The 24227-nt window shown below is 34.4% G+C and overlaps 1 protein-coding gene across 2 annotated transcripts in view; it reads right to left on the bottom strand.

Moving 5' to 3' along the window:
* The window catches only part of LOC111697715 (uncharacterized), a 37656-nt gene that overhangs the window by 1148 nt on the left and 12281 nt on the right, over window positions 1-24227 (bottom strand). For both annotated transcript variants that reach the window (XM_023467808.1, XM_023467809.1), the window contains exons 4-33: window positions 23847-23880; window positions 23519-23735; window positions 21276-23032; window positions 20876-20936; window positions 17539-17673; window positions 17230-17301; window positions 16713-16917; window positions 16463-16635; window positions 16314-16399; window positions 16104-16246; window positions 14000-14110; window positions 12183-12747; window positions 11706-11805; window positions 11259-11408; window positions 10404-10499; window positions 9674-9749; window positions 8747-8944; window positions 7086-7352; window positions 6291-6392; window positions 5716-5782; window positions 4962-5094; window positions 4341-4670; window positions 3820-3870; window positions 3367-3576; window positions 2707-2799; window positions 2267-2500; window positions 1720-1811; window positions 1319-1453; window positions 721-886; window positions 101-310 (exon numbers count right to left, since the gene is read on the bottom strand). In XM_023467808.1, coding sequence (XP_023323576.1) covers window positions 101-310; window positions 721-886; window positions 1319-1453; window positions 1720-1811; window positions 2267-2500; window positions 2707-2799; window positions 3367-3576; window positions 3820-3870; window positions 4341-4670; window positions 4962-5094; window positions 5716-5782; window positions 6291-6392; window positions 7086-7352; window positions 8747-8944; window positions 9674-9749; window positions 10404-10499; window positions 11259-11408; window positions 11706-11805; window positions 12183-12747; window positions 14000-14110; window positions 16104-16246; window positions 16314-16399; window positions 16463-16635; window positions 16713-16917; window positions 17230-17301; window positions 17539-17673; window positions 20876-20936; window positions 21276-23032; window positions 23519-23735; window positions 23847-23880 — 6269 coding nt within the window. The remainder of the gene's footprint in view (window positions 1-100; window positions 311-720; window positions 887-1318; window positions 1454-1719; window positions 1812-2266; window positions 2501-2706; window positions 2800-3366; window positions 3577-3819; window positions 3871-4340; window positions 4671-4961; window positions 5095-5715; window positions 5783-6290; window positions 6393-7085; window positions 7353-8746; window positions 8945-9673; window positions 9750-10403; window positions 10500-11258; window positions 11409-11705; window positions 11806-12182; window positions 12748-13999; window positions 14111-16103; window positions 16247-16313; window positions 16400-16462; window positions 16636-16712; window positions 16918-17229; window positions 17302-17538; window positions 17674-20875; window positions 20937-21275; window positions 23033-23518; window positions 23736-23846; window positions 23881-24227) is intronic.

The following is a 24227-nucleotide window of genomic DNA, read 5'->3' as shown; positions in this document are numbered from 1 at the left end:
AATAGAATAAAAAGCTGGTTTTCCGATACTCCCATTAAAAATAATAACTTTTCATATAAAAATTATGTTTTGTTTAAAAAATTCATATCTAAATAAATACCTCAACCCCGGGTTCTTCTTTAATATCAGGATTAAGAACTGTTTCAGGATTCAGGTTCAAGTTTTCCTGGGTCTGCTGCAACCCGGTCTCCGGAGCAGGGTTTGAATCCTCGTCCTCGGAGAGATCAGATCCAGCTCCGATACTCGGGATTCCATCCTCCAGACTTGTCAGCTTACTCGGATCCTTCTCATACAACTTCACTGCCATTTGCTAAACATTAAAAGTCTTGTAAAACTGTAACATTTTAACAAAATATTTTTTTTGATAAAAACAGACTAAAGGGTAATTTTTAGTGACCCCACATGCCACATGCAAAGATGAAAATGTTCGATTTACAACCGTACCGTTGAAACCTTAATCTGTTAAAAAATATGGAAGATCATGCGTTTTGCTAGAATAGAATCTATTTCTGTCAATTTCTCTATTAAAAATAAAAAGTAAGAAATGTGCGAATCACTTTCGCCGAGAAGCCCCAAATTAAATCGCTGTTTAAATTGATCAAAATCATGCATGTCTGATTCATACTTGATCAGACAAAGCTTTTAAGGCTACCGTTGAAACTCAGACATTGTCATCTTTGCATTAGCGTCCCTTTAAATTACACTAAGGCTTACACCAACCTGTAAACTTTCTAACGAGTTCTCGCAGTCGGTTGTATCAATCTCGTTTAGGTTAGTTCCTAGTCTTTCCATTTCAGCATACATGCCAATAGGCAGTTTTCCCAGGCACTCAAGCTTCATTATATGCAGTTTGGATCTTAAATGTTTTGCTAGATGTCCATGGATCCTTAATATGTAAAAATTAATTTTTTATGCAAACAAACAGGTACAAAAGGTTGAGATGTAAACAAACAACCGATTGTAATGTAAACAAACAACAGGTTGAAATTTATACAAACAATAGTTAGAAATGTAAACAAACCACAGTTAAAAAGTAAACAAACAAAAGGTTGAAATTTAAACAAACAGAAGGTAGAAATGTATAAAAACAACAGGTTGAAATGTAAACAAAATGCAGGTTTAAATTATGTAAACAATCCCCAGATTTAAATGTAAACAAATGTAAACAATAAAAAGCTTGAAATGTAAACAATAAAAAAGTTTAAATGTGAACAATAAAAAGCTTGAAATTTAAACAATAAAAAGGTTTAAATGTTAACAATAAAAAAGTTAAAACGTAAACAAATATCAGGTTGAAATGTAAACAAACAAGACCTACCTGAATGCTATCATACAGTCTACACACTTGAAGGGCCTGGGGTTGTCAGTGGACGGAGCCCCAAAGGTTGCGTTGATGTTGACCTTGTTGAAGTGTCCTACTGACCTCTTATGCTTCTGAAGATGACCTTTAGTCCTGAAGAATGACGTCACATGATATAAATTTAGCGCATTTTCTTCTCCAAAAGTTTTTAAAAACTAGGCTTTCATGAGGATACTGTATATAATTTAAAACTATGAGGAACAATTTTAAAAGGGAGGGACCGACATTTCGTTAATCTTCTTTCTTTCAGTTAAAAGCTAAAGTTTTTAAAAACGCGTTTTCCCCCTTACATGAATAAATAAACAAAAGTTTGAAGAAAAAAATCGTATTTCAAATAATTTTGAGAAAAACTAAATTACCTAAAACTAACAGCACAGGAGTCACATCTGAACGGGCGCTCGAAGTAATGAATATTAACATGAAGACGAAGTTGTGAGGATTTAGAGAAGATCTAAAATATTAAAATGTTATAAATATACATATTTATGTAGAATCAACCCCCCCCCCCCTTCTCCCTCGTCACTGGGAAGAACAAACATTTGATGATCTGCCGAAACAACACAAAACTTAAACATCAACTGCCAAGTTTTTTTTCACCACTTTATGATACCTTTAAAAATAATTTTTGTTCTCCTAAAACATGAAATATATACCTAACAGCTGGGGAAACATTACCTCTGTAATGTTGAAATTTCATATCAAATTCAAATTTCAATTAGAATTTCAAGTCATTACTTTGTATTGTTTTTGTTTATTAAAAGGTAACTTATATTTTCTGATAATATATTATTCTAATTACCCCCGTTCCTCACTTATATACTAGTCCAACGAGTCCAACAGTGTTTAAAACATTTTAAAAAAAATTATATGATTGTAATTCGAAATCTTTCAGTAGAAGTTAGTTACCTTGCTACAAATCCCGCAAACACTCTTCCCGTCTTCGTTAATTTGAAATATTTCAATTTGTCGAGTAGCGCGGCCCTCGTCATTCTCTGTCGAACTCGTGCTTGCCGGACTATCCGTAGACCGGCCACCACCAACTCCGGCCGAATCCTGCTGTCGGCCGATTATTTCCGCAGGTCTGTTTCCGGTATCTGACACACGCGCTTTTAAATCAGGTTTTCTTAAAGGACTTTCGGCCTGTTAAAGCATTCATTCAAATTTTCATCATCAAAAACATGAAGTGTGCCCCCCCCCCCATATTTGAGTTCTGAAAATATTTTTTTATTAAATTTAAGAACACTAGAAAAATGGTGAAAGATTTTAAAATGGTGGTAAAAATTGCTTACAATCCAAGATGGCGGAAAATAAACAATAATGGTGATAAATATTTTTGAATCAAGTTCCTTATTGATGGTTGGAATATTAAACTCTGGTGGTGGGGGTAGAGTATGCCCAGGCAGGAAGTTCGGAATATCTTTCACGTTCATTGTTACGTTCTTAACAATTAAATACTAAACATTACAAATAATTATACAAATAACATGAAAATTATAAATGATAAAAATAAGGATAAAAATACAGACAATAATTATGATGATAATGATAATAATGATAATAATACTAACAATAATAACAATTTTTAACTTTCAGTGCATCTATGTACATTCCGTGTCTTTCCATGTAACTTACAAGATTCGTAGCTAACGATAATAACGATAATAACAATAATGACGATAATGACAATAAAACAATATTGACAATAACGAGGATAACGACGATAACAACAATAACGACGATAACAATGATAACGACGATAACGACAATAACAACGATAACAACAATAACAACAATAGCAAAGATAATGAAGATAACGACGATAACAATGATAACGACAATAACTACGATAATGACTATATGACTATATTGACGATAATGACGATAATGACGATAATGACAATATGGATGCTAATGACGATATATTGACAATAATGATGCCGACAACGACAACGACGACAACAACAACAATAATAATAATATCAATAACAATAACAATAATAATAAACCTGTGGTATTGAATCTGTCTGATGGCCGAAACTATGAACATATTCTTTCCTTGTACCCGCCTCAGAATCCTGAGATTCATCTGCCACGTCAATATCAGGGCAATCAGCTGCCACAGGGCGGAAGGGTTGAGGCTGGTTGGGAGGTGTGGGATTGTTTATATCTGCCCTAGACTCTCCTTCAACAGATTCAGGTAGTTCTTCTTTTACTATCTATAAAAGAAGAAGAAAAAAGTTTAATCATATTTTTGTAATTTATAACTTAGAGTGGCTTGGGAAGTTAGAACCCAGTTTTGCCTGGAGCTTATTTTTCCCCAATCAAAATTTGACAAACTATAAACCAATATACATACAATATATATAGATTTGTTTAATTGATAATAAATATTCTGATAGGATTTAACGAGGATTTAAAGAAAAAAGGAATGATCTGGAAAATAAAAATAACAAGTTCACCTTTGATTGGAACTGGGTATTGATTTGTTTAGCTTTAAAAGCAGCGTATTCCTAAAATATAAATTAGATGTTTAGAGGTCTCAGAAATTTGACAATTATGCCGAGATCATTTTGTATTAATACTATTATTATAAGCAAATAGTGACTAGGATTCAGTCCTATAGGTGGACAGAATCGGCTCGAACAATAAATCCCGATCAACACTGCTATGGTCGGCAGCTCCCGGCTCTTCATTAGGGTGACACAGGAAGATCACCAATAAATCAAAAATCAAAAAATCATAAGGTGGATAGGTTCTATGAGTGATGTCTAGTCTTCATGGCTCACAGATCATAAACATCAATTATTTTTCTATTAAAATGGCATTTTTTAGAATTTGGAAATGATATTTTCATTTTTTTTTCTTTTAAAATTACGTTTTTTTCATAATCAAAAAAAAACTTGAAAGCAATCGACTACATTGCATTTGATTGAAAGAGAGTAATTTTCTAATTTGAAAAAATAAATGTAAAAAAGAAAACCTGTAAATATGTTTGAAGTCGCTCTGAGTTTTCAGATTCAGGTCCAGAAGTTTGGAGGCTAGATGGAGGACGTTGGAGGATACCCGGGGGAATTTGGAGGCTTAAGGCCGGATGCCGAAGACTAGATGAAGGATACTGGAGGTTGGAAGGAGCAAACTGCAGACCAGTGGAGGCAATTTGGGGACTAGGACGATATTGAAGGTCGGAGAGAGGATTCTGTAGATTTGGAGGATATCGGAGGCTATTGGAGGGTTGACCTGGAGGTTCACCAGGTATGAATCTAGGTCGAGAAGTGTAGAGGCTGGAGGGTGAGTTAAGATCAGAACCCATCTGAACCATCAAGATATTTCATAACTTAAAAGAATCCCTGCACTTTTATAATTTTGCTTCTTTGGTTTCTTTTCACCTAATTGTACAATTTACATCCTCAAATCCTTTATTAGCCAAATTTGTTTTTTAAAGTACAATACTAAGGTACAAAAGGAGAAATGTTTATAATTCTAATTTACATATTTGACATTCACAATCCTTACCCCGGCCACACTACCTTTCCTTAACGTGAAGGAATTTTTTATCGCCATTTCTTGCTTTCTCAGGTATGTTGTTATGAAAATATCTTTCCTTGCTGCCGAGCAGCTGTGGATTAGGTTGTGTTGGATAATGTGGCTGCTGTGGGTCAGATTGAGTAGGATACTGCGACAGCTGAAATCCAGGTTCATGCAGATAACTTGACCTTGCAGGCACAACGGTCATCCTATACATGTAAATATAGATCATGGCGGTTATTAAAACATACATCATGATCATAAACGGCAACCTACATCATAATCTAAGCGATCATCCTATAGATGCATCATAATCACCGCGATCATTCTATACATACATCATAATCAAAGCGGTCATCCTATATATAAATCATAAGCATAGAGGTCATATAGCGGTCATCCTAAATACATCATAATTATAACGGTCATCCTATCTAAACATCATAATCGTTGCGGTCATCCTATATATACATCATAATCATAGCGGTTATCCTATATATACATCATAATCATCGCGGTCAACCAATCTAAGCATAATAATAATAGCGGTCATCCTATATATACATCGTAATCATGGCGGTCATCCTATATATACATCATAATCATACCGGTAATTCTATACATACATCATAATAATAGCGGTCATCCTATATATATATACATCATAATCATAGCGGTCATCCTATATATATATCATAATCATAGCAGTCATCCTATAAATACATCAAAATCATAGCGGTCATCCTTAATATACATTTTAATACATTATAATTGCAGCTATATCATCTCAATTCAAATGAACATCATTCAATGGGATCAATAGTTCTTACCTAGTGTCCATATTTCCGGTGTATACTGTTTCCGGTTCAGTTTTTATTTCCGGCTGGTAGCCTACTCCTGAACAAAAAATCATATTTAACAAAAACATGCGAAAATATGATGATTTATGATAATAAGTAAAATTTTAGGATTAGTTTTTCTTGATAAACTTAATTTTAACATATAAAAAATTCCAATCAGCATACTAATTATATTTTTGGAAAACATTATTGATAATCATCTAATTATCAAAATGTATTAGGTTTTAAGAAATCTAAAGTTTAAACTATAAAACTCTGGAAGTATGAGGCTTAATGGAATTTTTCTAAGAAACGTATTTGTCAACAAAACTTCTACGTAGTAGAAAGCCTCAACAAAGGTTTGTCCATATCCCACTCAAGCCCACACACACACACCCGCATAAACTACCCCCCCCCCCATCGTACTTTCTACCCCTCAACTACTAAATACTTATTTTTTTATCGAATCTTCTTCTTTTCACTGAAATTTAAAGATTTCCCCATTATTTTTCCAGCTTCTTTATTTACAAAGATACTACAATTCTGATTATTATAGTCTTACTTACCGCTAGCCAGCTGAGTAATTTTACTAACTCTTTCTTGATCCTGCTGGTGTAGGTTCATTTTCACACTCATTTTGTCCTTCTCTATGCTACTAGGTGTTCCTCCTAGACATGAATAATCAAGATATTGTAGCGGAGTAAATATCGTCTGCAAGGAAGAAATCCACGAAAAAAAAATAAATCTACGAACTAGTAAACTCTGAGAAAAGTAAATGAAAAAACTAGCCATGTTTTGACTCGTATTCAAATATGTGAGTATATATTTTGATAAATGTGTCTATTTCTAAAATATTTGTATATTATTATTAAAAATAAAGGTTTCATTTAAGAGGGTGTACTCAGGAATGTGTACAGGGAGGGCTTGTTTTTTTTCAGAAGGGCTCAGCAGTCGCCAGTCAGCACCCGCTGGAATCTATCCATTTTACTGATCCAGAGGGGAATAAATCCCCCAAAGCCCACTTGAGTTCGCGTCTGATTTCATTTGTTTATCATGTAGTTCAAATAAAGGGATTGTATTTAATTTAAAAAGTTTAGTTTCGGTTAATAACAGGTTCATGTCCCTGTCCAATGTATGAGCTTTAGTGTTGTATGGTTCACATTGCTCTTGCTAGTGAGGGATATGGGGATGATTCATTATTGTACAGTACACTGTACAGTGCACTGTCCCGTTTGCTCCGTCTACATGCATACAATGATACAACTTGCTCAGTTGCCCAGAGATTGTCTCGGTATTTCAAATGTTTGCATTGACGGATGAAGATGATCTATTCAGGACACTTAAATTAAACTAAATCTAACCTGCACTGGAGTTAAAAGGATAAGAGGAGAATCTGGGAAATCTTGGAGCAAGACCTAGTGATCCCTGGAAACCTAGTCCCGCCGCCGCCCCTCCTCCTCCCTCGCTAGCATCATATTTCTCCTCCACCTCATCCTCTTCATCCTCCTCAAGATCATCCACGTCCTCCCCGTCATCTGTATCAGAGTCCCCGGCTATATTGTTCTCGTTGGAACTCTTACTGTCGTCAAGTTGAGAATCCTCTACACTTGTCGGTACAGGAACAATACCTAGTACAAACAGTCGACATAAAAATCCTATTTAGACTTTTAAGAAATTTCATCGTGAGTTTCATAATGAACGTGCTATCATCATGCTATAATGTTAAATTAGCTGTACATTATAGCACGTGTGCTTTAAAGTTCTGATTGGTTCCCGGATTTTCTCAACAAAATTCAGGATATTTCCAAAATATTTTTTCAATTTAAATTGAAATCAACTTTATATTTTGACTTCTACTTTGTTTCAACGATTATTTGATCTAGAAACAGCCATTAAAATAACAAAGTTTCATAAAATTACCTATAGCACTACTATTATTTTGGCACGACGTGCTATTAAGTTTTTGGAGAAAGTTCTCAGCTTTTTAGATTATATTGCTGTCCTTTAATAATAATAATAATATTTTGTCCCTCGCTAAAGCTCGAGACAAAATTAAATCTAAAAAGGCTTGAACCATCTCGATAAAGAGAAAATTTCTGTCCAAAAACTCTATAAAACTGCGAACCAAAATAACAGTGGTATAAATAGTTATTTATGACGCTTTGCAACACCACTGTATTGTTATAAACTCTAGCTTATAAATGTTGCTTTCCAATTCAATGAAACCAACTTTTCTTCGTACATCATGAAACTAATAAAAGTCTCAAATATTCTTGTAGCAATCAATTAAAATTTCAACCAACCATAAACCTTCCCTTGCACCCGATTAGTCGAGTTGTTGTTCATATGAAATAGAACAACGAAACCATTTGAAAATTTGAAGATTAATATCATTCGAAGAAGTATGAAGAAGAAAAAACCGGTTTATTTTGACATGTGTCCAGGCAATATTTTAGAAATATGAATGTGGAATCAAAATAAAAATTAAAATTTGATACAATTGGTTACAATATTTTCTACAGAAGTGGTTATCTAGAACCGTATTTAGCCTCTATTTAAAACCCCTTAAAATACCAAAATATTTGAACAAATTGTAAAATTGTATTATTTAAAGCAATGATTACGAATTGATCGATATTAAAGTGAACGTGTTTAATTCACAACGGTTCCCTTTACTCCGTTCAGTGAGCAACAATGAAGAAGATATCGTTGGGTTTTCTATCATAAAGAGTGTTGAATTCTACCAAGGATATCATTATAAAGGGTTCCCTTGTAAATCGGGCAAATTAATAATAATAATAATAATAATAATAATAATAATAATAACAATAATAATAATAATAATAATAATAATAATAATAATAATAATAATAATAATAATAATAATAATTATAATAATAATAATAATTCGTGGCGCAATTAATCATCCACAACAGTTCCCTTAAATCTATTAAACCGGTTCTCTCAGACATTAATGACTAATCCTGAAAACCTTATTAAAAATCATTATCATTCCCTTTACCTAGCTCTACACACTTCTTACTGTGTGCCTTGGACTTCATATGTTTGGTCAGATTCCCTTTAGTCTTGAAACTAAAGTTGCAATACTTGCAGGTGTACGGTCTCACGTTGGTGTGAGTTCTAATATGCTTCTTCAACATTGACGGTTTCTTGCAACGGATTCCACACGAGTCACAAATATACTTTCCACGCCCTCGACCTAGGTTAATATATAATTATACAAAATCCAAATTGGTATAATGCGCAACATACAGGGTGTCCCAATAAACATGGGAATTCAGTGACGAATTCGATATCGTCTTTTTAAATAATTCTTTGATTTAGTATAGTTATACCTACTGAGAAAGCTGTAATCTGTAAGAGTTTCGTCTGCTATGTTTACAATTTGTTTGTTTATGTTTTGACTGCATAAGGGTGTACTTAGTAAAACAAGAAAATTGCAGTATAGAAACAGAGTAAACTTGTCCGTCTTTACTGTTCATCTTGCGGAGACATTATAGACACAACTTTACAGTCTTTAACCAACCCTTCTCATAAAATAAACTCTAGCAGACATAATAATAGTATGGCTTTTGAAATTAGGTATTACATTACACTGCTGATTCATAACAAAGACGATATCGAATTCGTCACTTAATTCCCATGTTTTATGGGACACCCTGTATATTATGAAGTTTGTTAATTTTTATTTTCATCAGTCCTTAAGAATTTATTGTGTATGTCGGTTAATTTTGAAATAAAATCATATCAAATCTATTAAACGTCCAAACAGTTCTCAATATCGTTATAATTTATTCAAATGTTATAATATTTAGTTATATATTATTATTAATATTATTAAAAGACAACCTTTGATTCGATGAATATAAAAATATCAATATGTTCCAAATAAATATCAAAATTTTAAATATAAATATGATTTCACTACCTCTGATGTAAGTGTAGTTATCATCACTACTCTTAAACCCTCCTTCCACAGCAGTTACAGATTTCACGCTGTCCTCCTTTAATATAAACAAATATATAGATTTCACGCTGTCCTTCTTTAATATAAACAAATACATAGATTTCACGCTTTCCTCCTTTAATATAAACAAATATATAGGTTTCACGCTGTCCTCCTTTAATATAAACAAATACATAGATTTCACGCTGTCCTCCTTTAATACAACAAACATACAGATTTCACGCTGTCCTCCTTTAATATAACAAATATACTGACTACCTCTGACTACCCATAAATACCGATGACCACCCCTAAATACCAATGACTACCCCTGACTACCTCTGACTTCCCCTGACTACCCCTGACTACCTCTGAATACCTCTGACTACCTCGACTACCTCTGACAACCCCTAAATACCTCTGACAACCCCTATATACCTCTGACTACCCCTGACTACCTCTAACTACCCCTGACTACCTCTGACTACCCAAAACTATTTCTGACTACCTCTGACTAACTATGACTACCCCTGACTACCAATGACTACTCCTGACTACCTATGACTACTCCTGTCCACCTGTGACTACCTCTGACCACTGGAAATCCATACCCATATGACTACCTCTGACTGGCTTTGAGTACCTCTGACTAAATATGACTACCACTGATTACCTATCACTACCTCTGACCTTACTTCAAGTGACTACTAACCTCTGGTTTCTCTGTATTCTCCCTTCTATCCCTCCAGGTGGAGGAGTGCGAGGTTATCATCTGAGATCTAGCTGGAGCTGCCACAGTATACATGCCCTTTAATAACATTGAAATATTTCATACATGCCCTTTAATAAAATTGAAATATTTCTTACATGCCCTTTAATAACATTGAAATATTTCATAAATACCCTTTCCTATTATTTAAATATTTAATAAGATAAGATTCAGCAGATATCTAAGTATTTCATGTATTTAATACAACAAATATTTACATCTGTCATATAAGCCCTTTAATATTTTAGCACATTTAGAATATACACACAAACAAGCTCTATAATACAGGACACCTTTAATATTATTAATGCCCTTTAATTTTATTTAAATATTTCATATAAGCCCTGTCATTTAGCAGATATTTATGTATTTCATACAAGCCCTGTAATATTTTAATACATTTTTATTTACATACAAGCAGGAAACCCTATAATACAGGACTTACTTAATATAATTGAAGCATACATGCCCTTCAATATTACTCAAATATTTCAAATAAGCACTTAAATTCAACAGATATTTATGTATTTCAGACAAGTCCTTCAATACAACAGATATTTACATATTTGGATAAATTTAGAATTTATTAAAAGGGTTAATAAAATTAACCTTTATAAACTGAAGATTTTATAATACAATTGTATGAATAAAAAAATTTACTAAATTTTTCTTTAAATCGATAAAATATAAAAGTATCATATTTGGGAGGAAATGTGAAAAAAATAGATTTAATCTTTAATTTAAAAACTATTTTTTCAAATATTTCTCAGTAATTTCTTGAATGGTAAATTGTTTTACCTTGTAATTTTCTTTAGGGTTTGATATATATGATGCCATTCCGGTCTGAGGAGGTAGTCCCGAGGGGTGGGAGTCCTTACTGAATACCTTCCAGTTGGAGTACATTGATACTGTGGAGTTCTTTTCCAACTCTACATAATTAGGTTGAGCCTGAAATAAAAAATTGAACTACTGAATAGGTAGTTCAAATGATGAATGAACAAATAAGAATAAAGAAACATGAATAATGATCAAAATGATTAAATGAATTGGAAGAATATGTCCAGAAATTATAATAATTCCAAAAATCCAATTAACAAGTAACCTTTTTAAACATAAAAATCAATATCAGCTGTTTTATATAAACTAAAAACTAAAAAACAACTTTCTGAATTCTTTAACAAATTAGAAAAAATTTAGAAATCCACGGAACTTGATCTGTAAAATCCTTGAAATCTAAAAACTAACCTTATGAATTGAGCAAAAGAATACTCTGGTTGAACACTTTAACCCCAGATATGTGTACGCTGTGCCGTTCTGGTAGTGCAGTACATATGGCTTCTTTGGCCTACAAAAAACAAAGTTTACATTGAAGGGACTGTGCGAGTAGTTTCAAGTGACCCTTCATGCAAAGATGGCAATTCCCAATTCACAACGGTACCCTTGAAACATTTATTTTATCAAAAAACGTTATTCTAGGTTTAAATGTTGATTCAGAAATGGGCACTTTAGTAGAAAACAACAATTGAAAGAAATTAATTTTCAAAATTATAAATATTGATATCTCTAATTCATACTTGATCAGACAAGGGTACCGTTGTGAATTGGGCATTGTCATCTTTACAATTTACATGGAGGGTTATGCTCTTACAATATTAAGAAACATGTTATTTTTGTTCAAAATTCTTGATTAATTTAAAATAATTTCTAAATATTAACTCTTACCTTGGTGTTTCTGGACTGATTAAAGAGGCGCCCGAGAGAGTTATGTTCTTTTTCAGTGACAATGGACCACCAAGCGGTAAACTTTGAGGTCTTTTAACATCAATGTCAAGAGTTGGTTTAGGGTCAGGTTTAGGAGATCTGTTAGAAGGGGCTGAAAGGTGACGCTCCCTAGGGGGTATAGGGCTCAGCAGAGTTGGAAGGGAGTCCGATGGTTTAATGAACCCAAGCTGACCAGCAGGTATATATCCACTAGGGAGGGAGGGAGGAGGGGAGGTGATGGTTTGAAAGGACTGTGTAGGACTGCTTGTTATACGAGTTGGGAGATTTACTCCGCTAAGATAACTGGAGTTGGAATATTGGAGGCTAGAGGTTGATGTTAAGGATATGCTGGAGGTTAAAGAGGTCAATGGCCTACTGGAGGGTTGTGAGTAGGGTCCAGGGATACCAAGAACAAATGGGACAGTTTTATCATCATGTTTCGGATCCATCCTTACTCCGGGTAGAGAAAACAGTGGCAGCGGTTTAATACCGGTCAGAATTCCAGACAGGTTGGGAGTTGGAATACCTAGATATATGAATATAGGTTGGAATAGGAATATCTAGATATATAAATAGGTTGAAGTAAGAATACCAAGATATATAAATAGGTTGGAGTAGGAATACCTAGATATATAAATTTAGGTACAGAACTTGAAATAAATATAAATATTGGTTGGAGTAGTAGTACCAAGATATATAAATAGGTTGGAGTAGGAATACCTAGATATATAAATAGGTTGGAGTAGGAATACAAAGATATATAAATATAGGTTGGAGCAGGAATACCTAGATATATAAATAGGTTGGAGTAGGAATACCAAGATATATAAATAGGTTGGAGTAGGAATACCAAGATATATAAATAGGTTGGAGTAGGAATACCTAGATATATAAATAGGTTGGAGTAGGAATACATAGATATATAAATAGGTTGGAGTAGGAATACATAGATATATAAATAGGTTGGAGTAGGAATACACAGATATATAAATAGGTTGGAGTAGGAATACATAAGATATATAAATAGGTTGGAGTAGGAATACATAGATATATAAATAGGTTGGAGTAGGAATAAATAGATATATAAATAGGTTGGAGTAGGAATACCAAGATATATAAATAGGTTGGAGTAGGAATATCTAGATATATAAATAGGTTAGAGTAGGAATACATAGATATATAAATAGGTTGGAGTAGGAATACATAGATATATAAATAGGTTGGAGTAGGATTACATAGATATATAAATGTAGGTTGGAGTAGGAATACCAAGATATATAAATAGGTTGGAGTAGGAATACCTAGATATATAAATAGGTTGGAGTAGGAATACCTAGATATATAAATAGGTTGGAGTAGGAATACCAAGATATATTAATAGGTTGGAGTAGGAATACCTAGATATATAAATAGGTAGGAGTAGGAATACATAGATATATAAATAGGTTGGAGTAGGAATACATAGATATATAAATGTAGGTACACAACTTGAAATAATGCTTAATTTTTTAAATCTTAATATGACTAAAGCTTTAACAAGTTACAACTCAGAGAATTAAATTCATAAAAATTTATTTATGCTTAGAACACTATCTATTCAATTAATTATCTTTAAACTCAAAAAAAATATCAAATTATCTCCTTCAAAGTTATGATAAAAAGGGAAAAAACGTTACTTAAAAATAATATTTTTCTTGGTGTTTCTTTCTCGGGAAACGTTTATTTTCCATGTTAGCAGAAAAAGTAAAAAAGGTGATAAAACTATCTAAAACTATTACCTGAAACGGAGCTAACAGTTGTGGTCGATGATCTAGAATGATCGCTAAATGATCTAGAATGATCAGGACTACATCGTACAGTTGCAATCTGTAGTAGACCTTCACTTTTACCTGGAATATAATAATAAGGATAAATATCTTTAAAGGGACTGTTCAAGGCATTTCAAGTGACCCTCCAAACCAAAAAATTAACACTTTTAAAGCAAGAAAAACAACGATATGTTTCATATTATCTATCAGATAAAGGTATTAAGAGCAAGAATGTAAGGCAAGGAAAGGCAATTGCGGTTGTGTATACTCTGTGTACATATTGAAACCAGTTCTCTCTGGGCGGAATTTGTAAACAATAATAGATGCATCAGTGTTCGTTTAGTATCCGAGGAGGTTAAAAGCATTAAATTTTGATAATTTTGATAATTCACATAATAATTTCCTATGACCAGAATATTTCATTGATTTTTTATGTGAATGATGGATCCCATGTCAGGCTTCGACATCCGTCTTGTGTTTACATAAGCGCCCAGAGACAGTACACTGCAGTACTAAAGATGTGTACACTTCTGAAATGACTTTCCTTGCCTTACATCCTTGATTAAGAGTAACTATGTGAATCGGACATGGTCCTGTTTAAATGTTACTTATGATGTGGAGAATGTACGATTAATAACGTTTCCCTTTGAAGCTTTGTGTGACAAGAATCAGTGATTTATCAATATTTTTCTCTTTGAAAATTGATCACTTGCAATGAAAGTTGCTCTGTTAAGGTGACTTATAGATTTATGCTAACAACACTTTTGAGCTAGACTAACAACGATATCCTCCACATTCGAGGTCAGATGATGGTTTAAAAGGTACCATTGTAAATCGGGTTTAGTCCTAAAAAACGGACAGCACTTAAAATTAACAAGAAATATTTTTTTTATTTGTATTTCTTTGATGTTTTTGTTTTTCCTGTTCAGTCATTTCTTTGCTAACCGTTCTTGCTTTTTTTAATAGTTTTTAAATTATTTGATGAGATGGAATTATCGGTAGTCATGGAATTCCTCCCAACAGGCTTCCTCCCATGGGACTCCTCCCAACAGGATTCCTCCAAAACGGGATTCCTCCCACACGGGATTCCTCCCATGGGATTCCTCCCACACAGAATTCCTCCCACATGGGATTCCTCCCACACAGAATTCCTCACACATGGGATTCCTCCCACACAGGATTCCTCCCACATGGGATTCCTCCCACACAGGATTCCTCCCACACAGGATTCCTCCCACATGGAATTCCTCCCACAGAGGATTCCTCCCACATGGGATTCCTCCCACACAGAATTCCTCCCACATGGGATTCCTCCCACACAGGATTCCACCCACATGGAATTCCTCCCACATGGAATTCCTCCCACACAGGATTCCTCCCACAGTTGTAAACTGAGGATCCACATCTGATAAGATCCCTGTATTTGATAATATTATAGTGATCATGTATGATTTAATACTTTGTCTGTCTGAACCAGCATGCACTACGAGGAGGTCAAGTATTTTAGCATGCCTTTTTTTATTTTTTTTTAGGAAAGAATATTTTAGAAGTGGAAGTATTTTTAAAAGATAGGAAATATTGATTCAAAAGAAAATTAGTAAACTAATCTAAAATAAATTTTTTTTTATAAATATACTATATACTATATTTTTTTCTCATTTTTTATATTTATATGATAGGACTTTATACTTTCGCCTGGCAGGAGGATTGTTTGAAGCTAGATTGTCAGCTGCTCCAATAAAGTATTAAAATATGTACACTGTATTCAGTGGGAGGAATTCAATGGGAGGAATTCTGTGTGTGAGGAATTCCGTGTGGGAGGAATCCTGTGGGAGGAATCCTATGTGGGAGGAATCCTGTGGGAGGAATCCCATGTGGGAGGAATCCTGTGGGAGGAATCCCGTGTGGGAGGAATCCTATTGGGGAGGAATCCCGTTTGGGAGGAATCACATGGGGGAGGAATCCAGTGTGAGAGGAATCCTGGTGGAAGGAATCCCATGGGAGGAATCCCGTGGGAGGAATTCTGCATGGGAGGAATCCCGATGGAACCGGAATTATCAATTAATGTCCTTACCTGTCTCGAAGAACAGTTGACTAGTAGAAGCAGAGACACTGTCTGTTCTCGGTCTCTTCTGCGCCGGTTGCGCGGCATTAATCGAGTCAGATCGTCTTCGATGAGTTGGACTTGCTTTGGTATGCGACACTGTACTGTTGGGTCTAAAACCAGAAAGTAACTGTACTGTACTGCAACTAGGAATAATAAACTCTTCAGATTTAATAATACCTGTATAATGTGTTAGCTTCCGATACTCCTTGGTTATTTTTGCAAAAATGGCGTTTATGAATTTCAATGTTCTCCAAATTTGTAACCTGAAAACAAAAAGTATAGAAGATAATTAAATTTTAAACATTAATCAAAAAAAAGTTGCTTACCTGGCATAGGTTACATGTTAAAGATTCGGAAGACGACGGACGGTAGAGAATAGAACGCGGCATAGGGATATCCATGGATTCTGAGGACCCCTGCCGTAGCTCAGGCTCAGCTGATGACCCCTGCCGTACTTCAGGCGCAGCAGGCCGGTCATCAGACTTACTTACGTCTATATCTAAACAAAAGTATTTATTTATAAAATTAATCCTTGATAATTACGTTAGTAAAAAAAAACTACTAAAAAATACTTACAAATATTCTGGGTTTCTGATCTTGAAGCTTCAGGTTTAGGTTTAATTGAATCTTGTCTGTGTTGCTGTCGTCCTTGATCTGGTCTTGGTTGTCCTTGATCTTGTCTTTGTTGTCCTTGATCTGATCTTTGTTGTCCTTGATCTTGTCTTTGCTGTCCTTGATCTAGAACTGCTTGGACTTCAGGACGGTTTAAAAATTCTTTGTCCTAAAAATATGTAAATTTGTAACTTTAAAATGTTCAAACAAAAATGATTAATGCACATTTATTTAAATTCTAGAAACAAAAACAAAGAATAATGTTGATGAATTGTAGGATAGCTGGGACGAATCATAATATCAAAAATAATGTGATCTAAAGGAGAAAATTTCGTTTTTTTTGTACAGAGAACCCCAATTAAAATTAATAAATTTTCAGACACAATTTACCGTTTCTCTCAGGCATATATCTAAAGGCCGGGTAAAAAAGGATTACTTGAAATTACGCCAACATCCCCTTTATTTTCATTTAAATATTTACCTGAAGCTCCTTTGCAGCATGCATTAGGGCTGGAGTAGTCAGAATACCAGCACGTGTTTTCAGCAACAAATCCTAAAAATAAACTATAAAAGAAACTCAACAACTCATTTGAGCAAATTAATAAAAGGAATTGATTATATGTAGAGCAATGGTAAAGCATGAAAAAGTCTTGGTGACGTTTTTAAACGAATTCATTGATCGTTTTAAGATATTCTGCTAAACTTTATAAGTAAACCCTGGTTAACATACAATTGTTACATTTCTTAGTTGACTTAAATGATCAACTTTAATGATTGACCTTCAACTGACCTTAATGATTGACCCCTCTGGATTATCCGGATGAAAAGGATTCTCCGAACTCCTGAGGCTGGTCTCTATTCTGGAGGCTATATCCTCCAGCTGTGAGATAGAACCAGATCTTTTCTGACTGTTTAACCAAACCTCCTAAAGTGCATTGGTTGGTTGGTTGGTTGGTTGGTTNAACATAAACTAACTTTTCTTAGTTTAATTATACATTAGCATAATCAAGAATTAAATGCATAGATTCTAGCTTAATAAGTTTAATGTCAATTCCAGCTTAGACATATCTGCAGGATTTGTTTACTGGTCGGTTGGTTGGTTGATTGGTTGGTTTGTTGCTTGCTTGTTTGCTTGGTTGGTTACAATGTTGTATAAAACTTTAATAAAAAAATTTGAAATGAAAAAAAATATGTGCAAACCTTGAATTGTAAAATTGTCTCATTTTTTGGGGTTACCCTGTAAAAAAAGGCTTATTCTCCTCTTTATTGATCTTTTCAGTTGATTCAAAAGTTACAAGCTCTGATCGCAGTGACAGAAATGATTCTAATCGGTTCAATTGAGCTGAAAACTCCGTGCATTTAAAAGTTTCAATCTCAGGCTGAATTTAAATGAAATTTTATAAATTTCACATTTAATCATCTTTATATGATAGGACTTTATACTTTCGCCTGGCAGGAGGATTGTTTGAAGNTATCGTAAATTTGCTCAAGTTGGCTAAACCAGAATTTGCAAGGTGTTGCAAGTTTTGCAACGGTTTGCATCAAAATTATTTTCTACTTGTGCGCTTAAACTTTTATGTTCAGAACGTCTACAACAGAGAGTAGAAAAACCACACCCTGCTTCAAAAGGGCGTTACTGAAATTTTTTACTAATATTTAATGCTATAATTTTTTTTAAATCATTAACAGTGATCCTTCTATAAATAAAGTGGCTTCCCAGTTTCACAAGGAATTGAAATGAATATCCTTACAATCTTTGTTTGATCCAGAATGATATCTATGATTTTCTCTTTTATAACTAATTGTTTCCGCTGCAGGAACAATGGAAGAAATTGTCAGAATTAAACTTCATGATATTTTCAACATTATTGATCAGGTCAAGGTTTTAAGGTACCATTGTAAAGCGTGCATGTCCCTCTTTAAATGTATAAGTGTCTCTAAACATTACGACGGGTCCAATAGAATGTGTAAAAATGAGAGCTAATTTGCTGAAGTAGTCAAAAATTGTAAAGCACTTCTGTTTCCGATCCAATAATCTCTTTTTAGAGGCAACTTTTTGGCAAGACAGAAAAATAAATGAGCCCTTAAATTCCGTGAACCCTCTATTGAAGTGAACAAATTGTAGCGTTTCCAGCGAACAAATCGTTTCGCGAAAAAAAAAATTTTGGTCGCATTTCGCAAATTTTTTCGCGAAAATTCGCAAATATAAATAAAGCGAAAATTTCGCGAAATGTCTGATGTCTCCTAGTCGTTCTTGAATTATTAAAACATATTTATATTTTGTGAAAATCCATTAATTGGGCTCGTGTATAAATCCCTCTTTAAAATGAGTGTAGTATTCTCAAAATAAAGTCTTTTTAGATGAAATTTCGCAACTTTTACGCTAAAATTTTGCATTAGTTTTGGAAAATTCTGTATATTTCGCAAAATTTTCGTTTTTTGCCATGATTTCCATTTTTTTTGCGAAATTTTCGCATTGTTTTTTCGCATCCTTTTTTTCGCGAAATTTTTACATTAATTTTTGGCGAAATTTTTTCAATTTTTTCGCATTTCAAATCAAATATCAAAACTTTGATTTTGTATTAAGTAAAGCAGAGGCCGAAAAGGATTCAAAGGATGACTTTTAATATCTCACGAAAAGTGGAAAAGGGGGGAATTCACTTACCCTCCCTAACCATTCTTTCCCCCTTTTCTTTGTTCGTGGGTGAAGCATGCAATTTCTATTTTCCTTTTGCAAGTCATATTCTCTAGGCAGTGCTTGTCTACAGGGTGTCCCAAACAAAACATTTATTCAAAAAATTACATTTTTACTCGAGCTGCTCAAAATCATAAAGCATAATTAAATGCACAAAACCAAAAAGAATGAATTTAACTAGATAAAATTCACTAAATTAAACTTAAACAAATTTGTTCATTTTTTCTTTAAGATGAGACACCCTGCAGTTGAATACTCCTTATTGGCTGAACTGTTAAACGTATACACTACACAGCCCTATTGTTATTCACATCTGCTAATATTTTATGAATTTCATCTTAAAATCAGTGTCTAGATATGAAACCAACTTCGTTTCAGTTAAACCACGGTAGAAACAAACGATATCTTTATTCGTGGTTGTGCCCCCCTTAAACAAAAGCCCTTGTACGCCCCTGTGCAACTCTATAACACATCATCGTCAAAAATTGGATTTTTTGTTGCTCGGGTTTCTCCTGTCTCCCTTTTACCCTCTGCTATTCACCCTTCCTTCTTTTATTCTTCTTTTTTAATTTTCTTTGTGCTTTGTGTAATGTATTAGGTATTTGTTAATTTTAAAAAAATATAATGTATAATCTTTGGAGGGCCAGCCAATCAGAAAAAAAACAGAAAGGGTTAGGCTGGTAAGCCCTGGCTCTGTCCGACTGTTAAGCTATAAATTAGAAAATTTAAAATGTATTCATTATGATGTTAGCTGAAATATATATCTATCTACCTTCTTGGACGCCATATTTATTCAATATTTTCTGAAGAACTTTCGCGCTTTTTTTTTAACTTAAAATCAACAAAATGAAATCCTGTCCTACTTCATTGATTGATGAATAATGTTTTTATTCACTGGCTTGCAATATGATCTTACAAATCTCTATCTGATAAGAACGTATCAAAGATATCTATGAACTGTTGGGTGTTCATTTTATAAAATCAAATTTTAAGACAATATTGTTTTAACGCGCATTTTCACTCTTAGATCATAATCGTGCTGAATTCTGCTGTTTGCTTTAAAATTAATAGCGGAGGTGAGTTGGCAAAATACAGATTTAAATTGCAAATTTTCCTCGCAAACAAATGCACATCACACATTTTGCAAAGTTCTGTAACTGTTGGCATAAACAGTTGACAAGTCAAGAAACCTTCTGCAAGGCTAGCTAATAGTAATTATATAAAAAAAAACAATAACCAATAGACACGAACCAAATTTAATGAATACCAAGATGCAGATGGACTAATAAAACGTAGATGAACCAATTCTCCTGTGCACCGGAATTCAAATTCAAGAGAGACCTGGTTAAGCTAGACTGGGTATGCATGCAGGTCTGGGTAAAATCACCTATTGGAACTTTACTCTTGTGCATTATGAAAAGAAAACAATTACCTTAACAGAATCACCCATAGAAAGAGCTTCTGGAGATTTCCGTTTCCTGCTACTGCTATCACTAAATTATTTAGGAATTTAGAAACTGTTAAAGGGACTGTAAGTATAATTTCAAGTTACCCTCCATGCAAAGATAGCAATGCCTGATTTTTAACAGTACTATTGAAACCTAATAATATGAATCAAAAATGATGGAAGATAATGTCGTTTTTCTGTCGTTGTGCAGAGAAACCGAAATAAAAATAAGCAGTTTAAAGTAACAAAAACATGAATATTTAATTCTAACTTGATCAGACCAAGCTTTGAAGGCTACCGTTTTAAATCGGGCATTACATGGAGGGTCACTCAAAATTGTCCTTAGGAAAAAAGTGATATTTTCTTCAGATATTATTTTCACTACCTTAAATTGAGGGGAATGTTGGAGTCAGGTCTAGGAGGTTGTTTCTGTACTTGTTCCAATTCAACAATCCTATGAGGAGTCTTGAGATGCTGCTGTTGTGGAGGATAGCCTGCAGGAAGAGGTTGCTGAACAGCATGGGGGAGTTGATGATTAGCATTTGGATGGAGTTGATGACTAGCAGACGTGGGAAGTTGAATGCTTGCTACAGAGGGCTGTTGATGGCTGGGTTGGAGTGGAGGTTTTCCAGGTGGGAGGGGTTGATGGTTACCTGAAACTTGTTGATGAGTCAAAGGATGGGAGGAGTAAAGTGGATGACTAGATAAGTGAGGACTTGTATGAGGTTTTCGAGCCTCAGAAGACGATGAAAAAGAAACCGGTATAGGAGGTTGAGCAACCTGTTGATGTAATTGAGAAAAAGGTACATTAGAAGAAGCCCGCCCATCGTTGAGTACATATGGAGCGGAGCTTGTTGTGTGTTGAGGCTGTTGAACAAGATTTGAAGCTTGATTCCCAATAGAGTTGGTGTGGTTAGAACTTGATTCAGAATAGCTGCGCTTTCCATCCTGGTTCTGATCTGATACAGTAGCAGTTTGGCTAAACCTTCTTCCACTCCCTCGTTGGGATTTCCCACCCTCTATCTCAGCCTCCCTACTGGACTGCCGCATGTATCTGCCCTTCCAGAAGGGATCAAGAGTCTCAACAATAGCCTGATTCTGACTTATAACCTCATTAATTCTTTTCTCCAAAGAAATTGCATTGAGCATAGGTTGAGGAGGTTTCTTTGTTAAATCTGTAGGACAAGCTCCTTCTTTACTATTATCATGCTTTCCCTTACTAGCCTGTTCCCTAGGGGAAGGATAGTTGGATTGAAAACCACTTCCTCGAGGGGAAGGGTATGATGCATTCCCTTCTTGAAGACTAATAGAGGCATCTCTGTTGACTACATGGTTGGTTGAATATTCTTTCTTTGAAACAAAACCAATCTGATTTTCTCTTTGAGCATTGTGTGCATATAACAGCTCTTTCTGAGGAGCAGAGGAGCTGGCTAAATCTCGCCCTACTGGATACCTATTGAAGTACTGTTGGAATTTAGAGCTTTCAGTCTTGGTGAAATTTTTTGGTTCCAGCACCTCTTTATTATTCTGGTATCTAGGTTGGATCTGAACTGAAGTATGTGGGGAGGAAGACTGGTTACTAGGAGACAGCCGTAAAGGGTGAGTTATTAAAGCCGGATGAGACTGCATTGGAGGAATTGATGGATGAACTGAATGAGAAAAAATTTGGTTAAGTTGAAGAGGATCCAACCCTTGAAGTTGAAGTGGGTCCAATCCTTGAAGTTGCTGAGGATCTAATCCTCTTAGCTGATGAGGATCCAATCCACTAAGCTGAAGAGAATTCAATCCTCTAAGCTGCTGAGGATCCAATCCTCTTAGGAGCAGCTGAGAATCTAATCCTCTAAGATGCTGAGGATCTAATCCTCTAAGCTGCTGAGGATCCAATCCTCTAAGCTGCTGATTATCTAATCCTCTAAGCTGCTGAGGATCTAACCTTCTAAGCTGCTGCGGATCTAATCCTCTTAAATGTTGAGGGTCCAATCCAATTATTTGATGCGGATCCAATCCTCTTAATTGTTGTGGATCCAATCCTTTCATTTGTTGTTGATCTAATCCTCTCAATACCTGTGGGTTTAATCCTCTTAACTGTTGGGGGTCTAATCCTCTCAGCTGCTGTGGATTAAAATAAACCAACGGATCAACCTGAAGTAACAATAGTCTTTAAATCACTGGTTTAAGACAAAAAATAATTATAATAAATAAAATAGCTATCATACATGTTAAGCCAGCAGCCTTATAACCCTTTCAGTGCTTAAGATCCTTTAATTTTGATGTGGATCCGGATCCTGAGTCCGCACTGGAAAAAATGGATCTGGATCGAGGTTATGGACATTTAAGATTTACTGAATTTTTTTTTTAACAAAACAGAATTGTAAAATTATTTGTATTCCTTTTCTCTGCTTAATTTTATGATAAAACTTGATGAACCATTCAAAGATCAGGAAATTGTTATAATCTATCTTTTTTCATCAGTTCAGATTTGGGTTTTGAGAGTAGAAAAAGCTGATTTTTGAAATTTTTGGTTGATATTTTACCCCTTGGTGTTGATCCGCATATTTCCCAGATCCAACGGCTCCGGATCCTAAGCACGGCCTTAAATGGTTCATGTTCCGAAGCTATGAGTCTTACCTTAGCATAACTAATAAGTTGAGGAGGTATTCTGGAATCTAAAACCGATCCTTCACTCTCCAAGAGTCTACCATCTGGCAGCTGACCCTCTAATAGCCGATCATTAGCCAATTTACTGTCTACCAGTCGGCTGTCTAATGGTCTACCCTCAACAAGTCTACCACCTACAAGACGAACTGCCCGTGGATGTCCAGGGTGAAAAGGTGGTAGAGGACCACTGAAAATAGTAAGGAATTAAACATAATATGCAGATCCACAGAAAAGAAAAGGAGAGAAAAAAAGTTTTAAAAAATAAAAATAAATAAAAATCTAAATTGAAGTTTCTTACCTGTTATTTACAGAGCTTAGAATAGGAGGTACATCTAATAACATTTCATTTGCATTTTTTTTTTATTACAACTTTTTACAAGACACGAAGATACAGAATAATTAATCAGCCTCCAATAATATTGGAACGACTCAACCTGTCGTGGTAATTTTAAATAAATGAAGAGATAATATGTCTGCATTTTTTGTATTTTACTTTTGAACCAAATAAAGTGATTTGAAAGAAAGAAAGTTTCAATTAAAATGCAGTATTTAAATGTCAGGTTAGTTAGTTATTTTAAAATTTATTTTTATGATGTTCCGACTTCTAGACCTTATTATTAGTTATAAATGCAATGCAAAATCTAAAATAAGCTAGACTGAAACAAGAAAACTTTATTAG

This window comes from Eurytemora carolleeae, unplaced genomic scaffold (genome assembly GCF_000591075.1).
Source record: "Eurytemora carolleeae unplaced genomic scaffold, Eaff_2.0 scaffold4, whole genome shotgun sequence".
NCBI lineage: Eukaryota > Metazoa > Arthropoda > Copepoda > Calanoida > Temoridae > Eurytemora > Eurytemora carolleeae.
The sequence above is the reverse complement of the archived record's forward strand: the minus strand, read 5'-3'. Positions and strand labels throughout refer to the sequence as shown.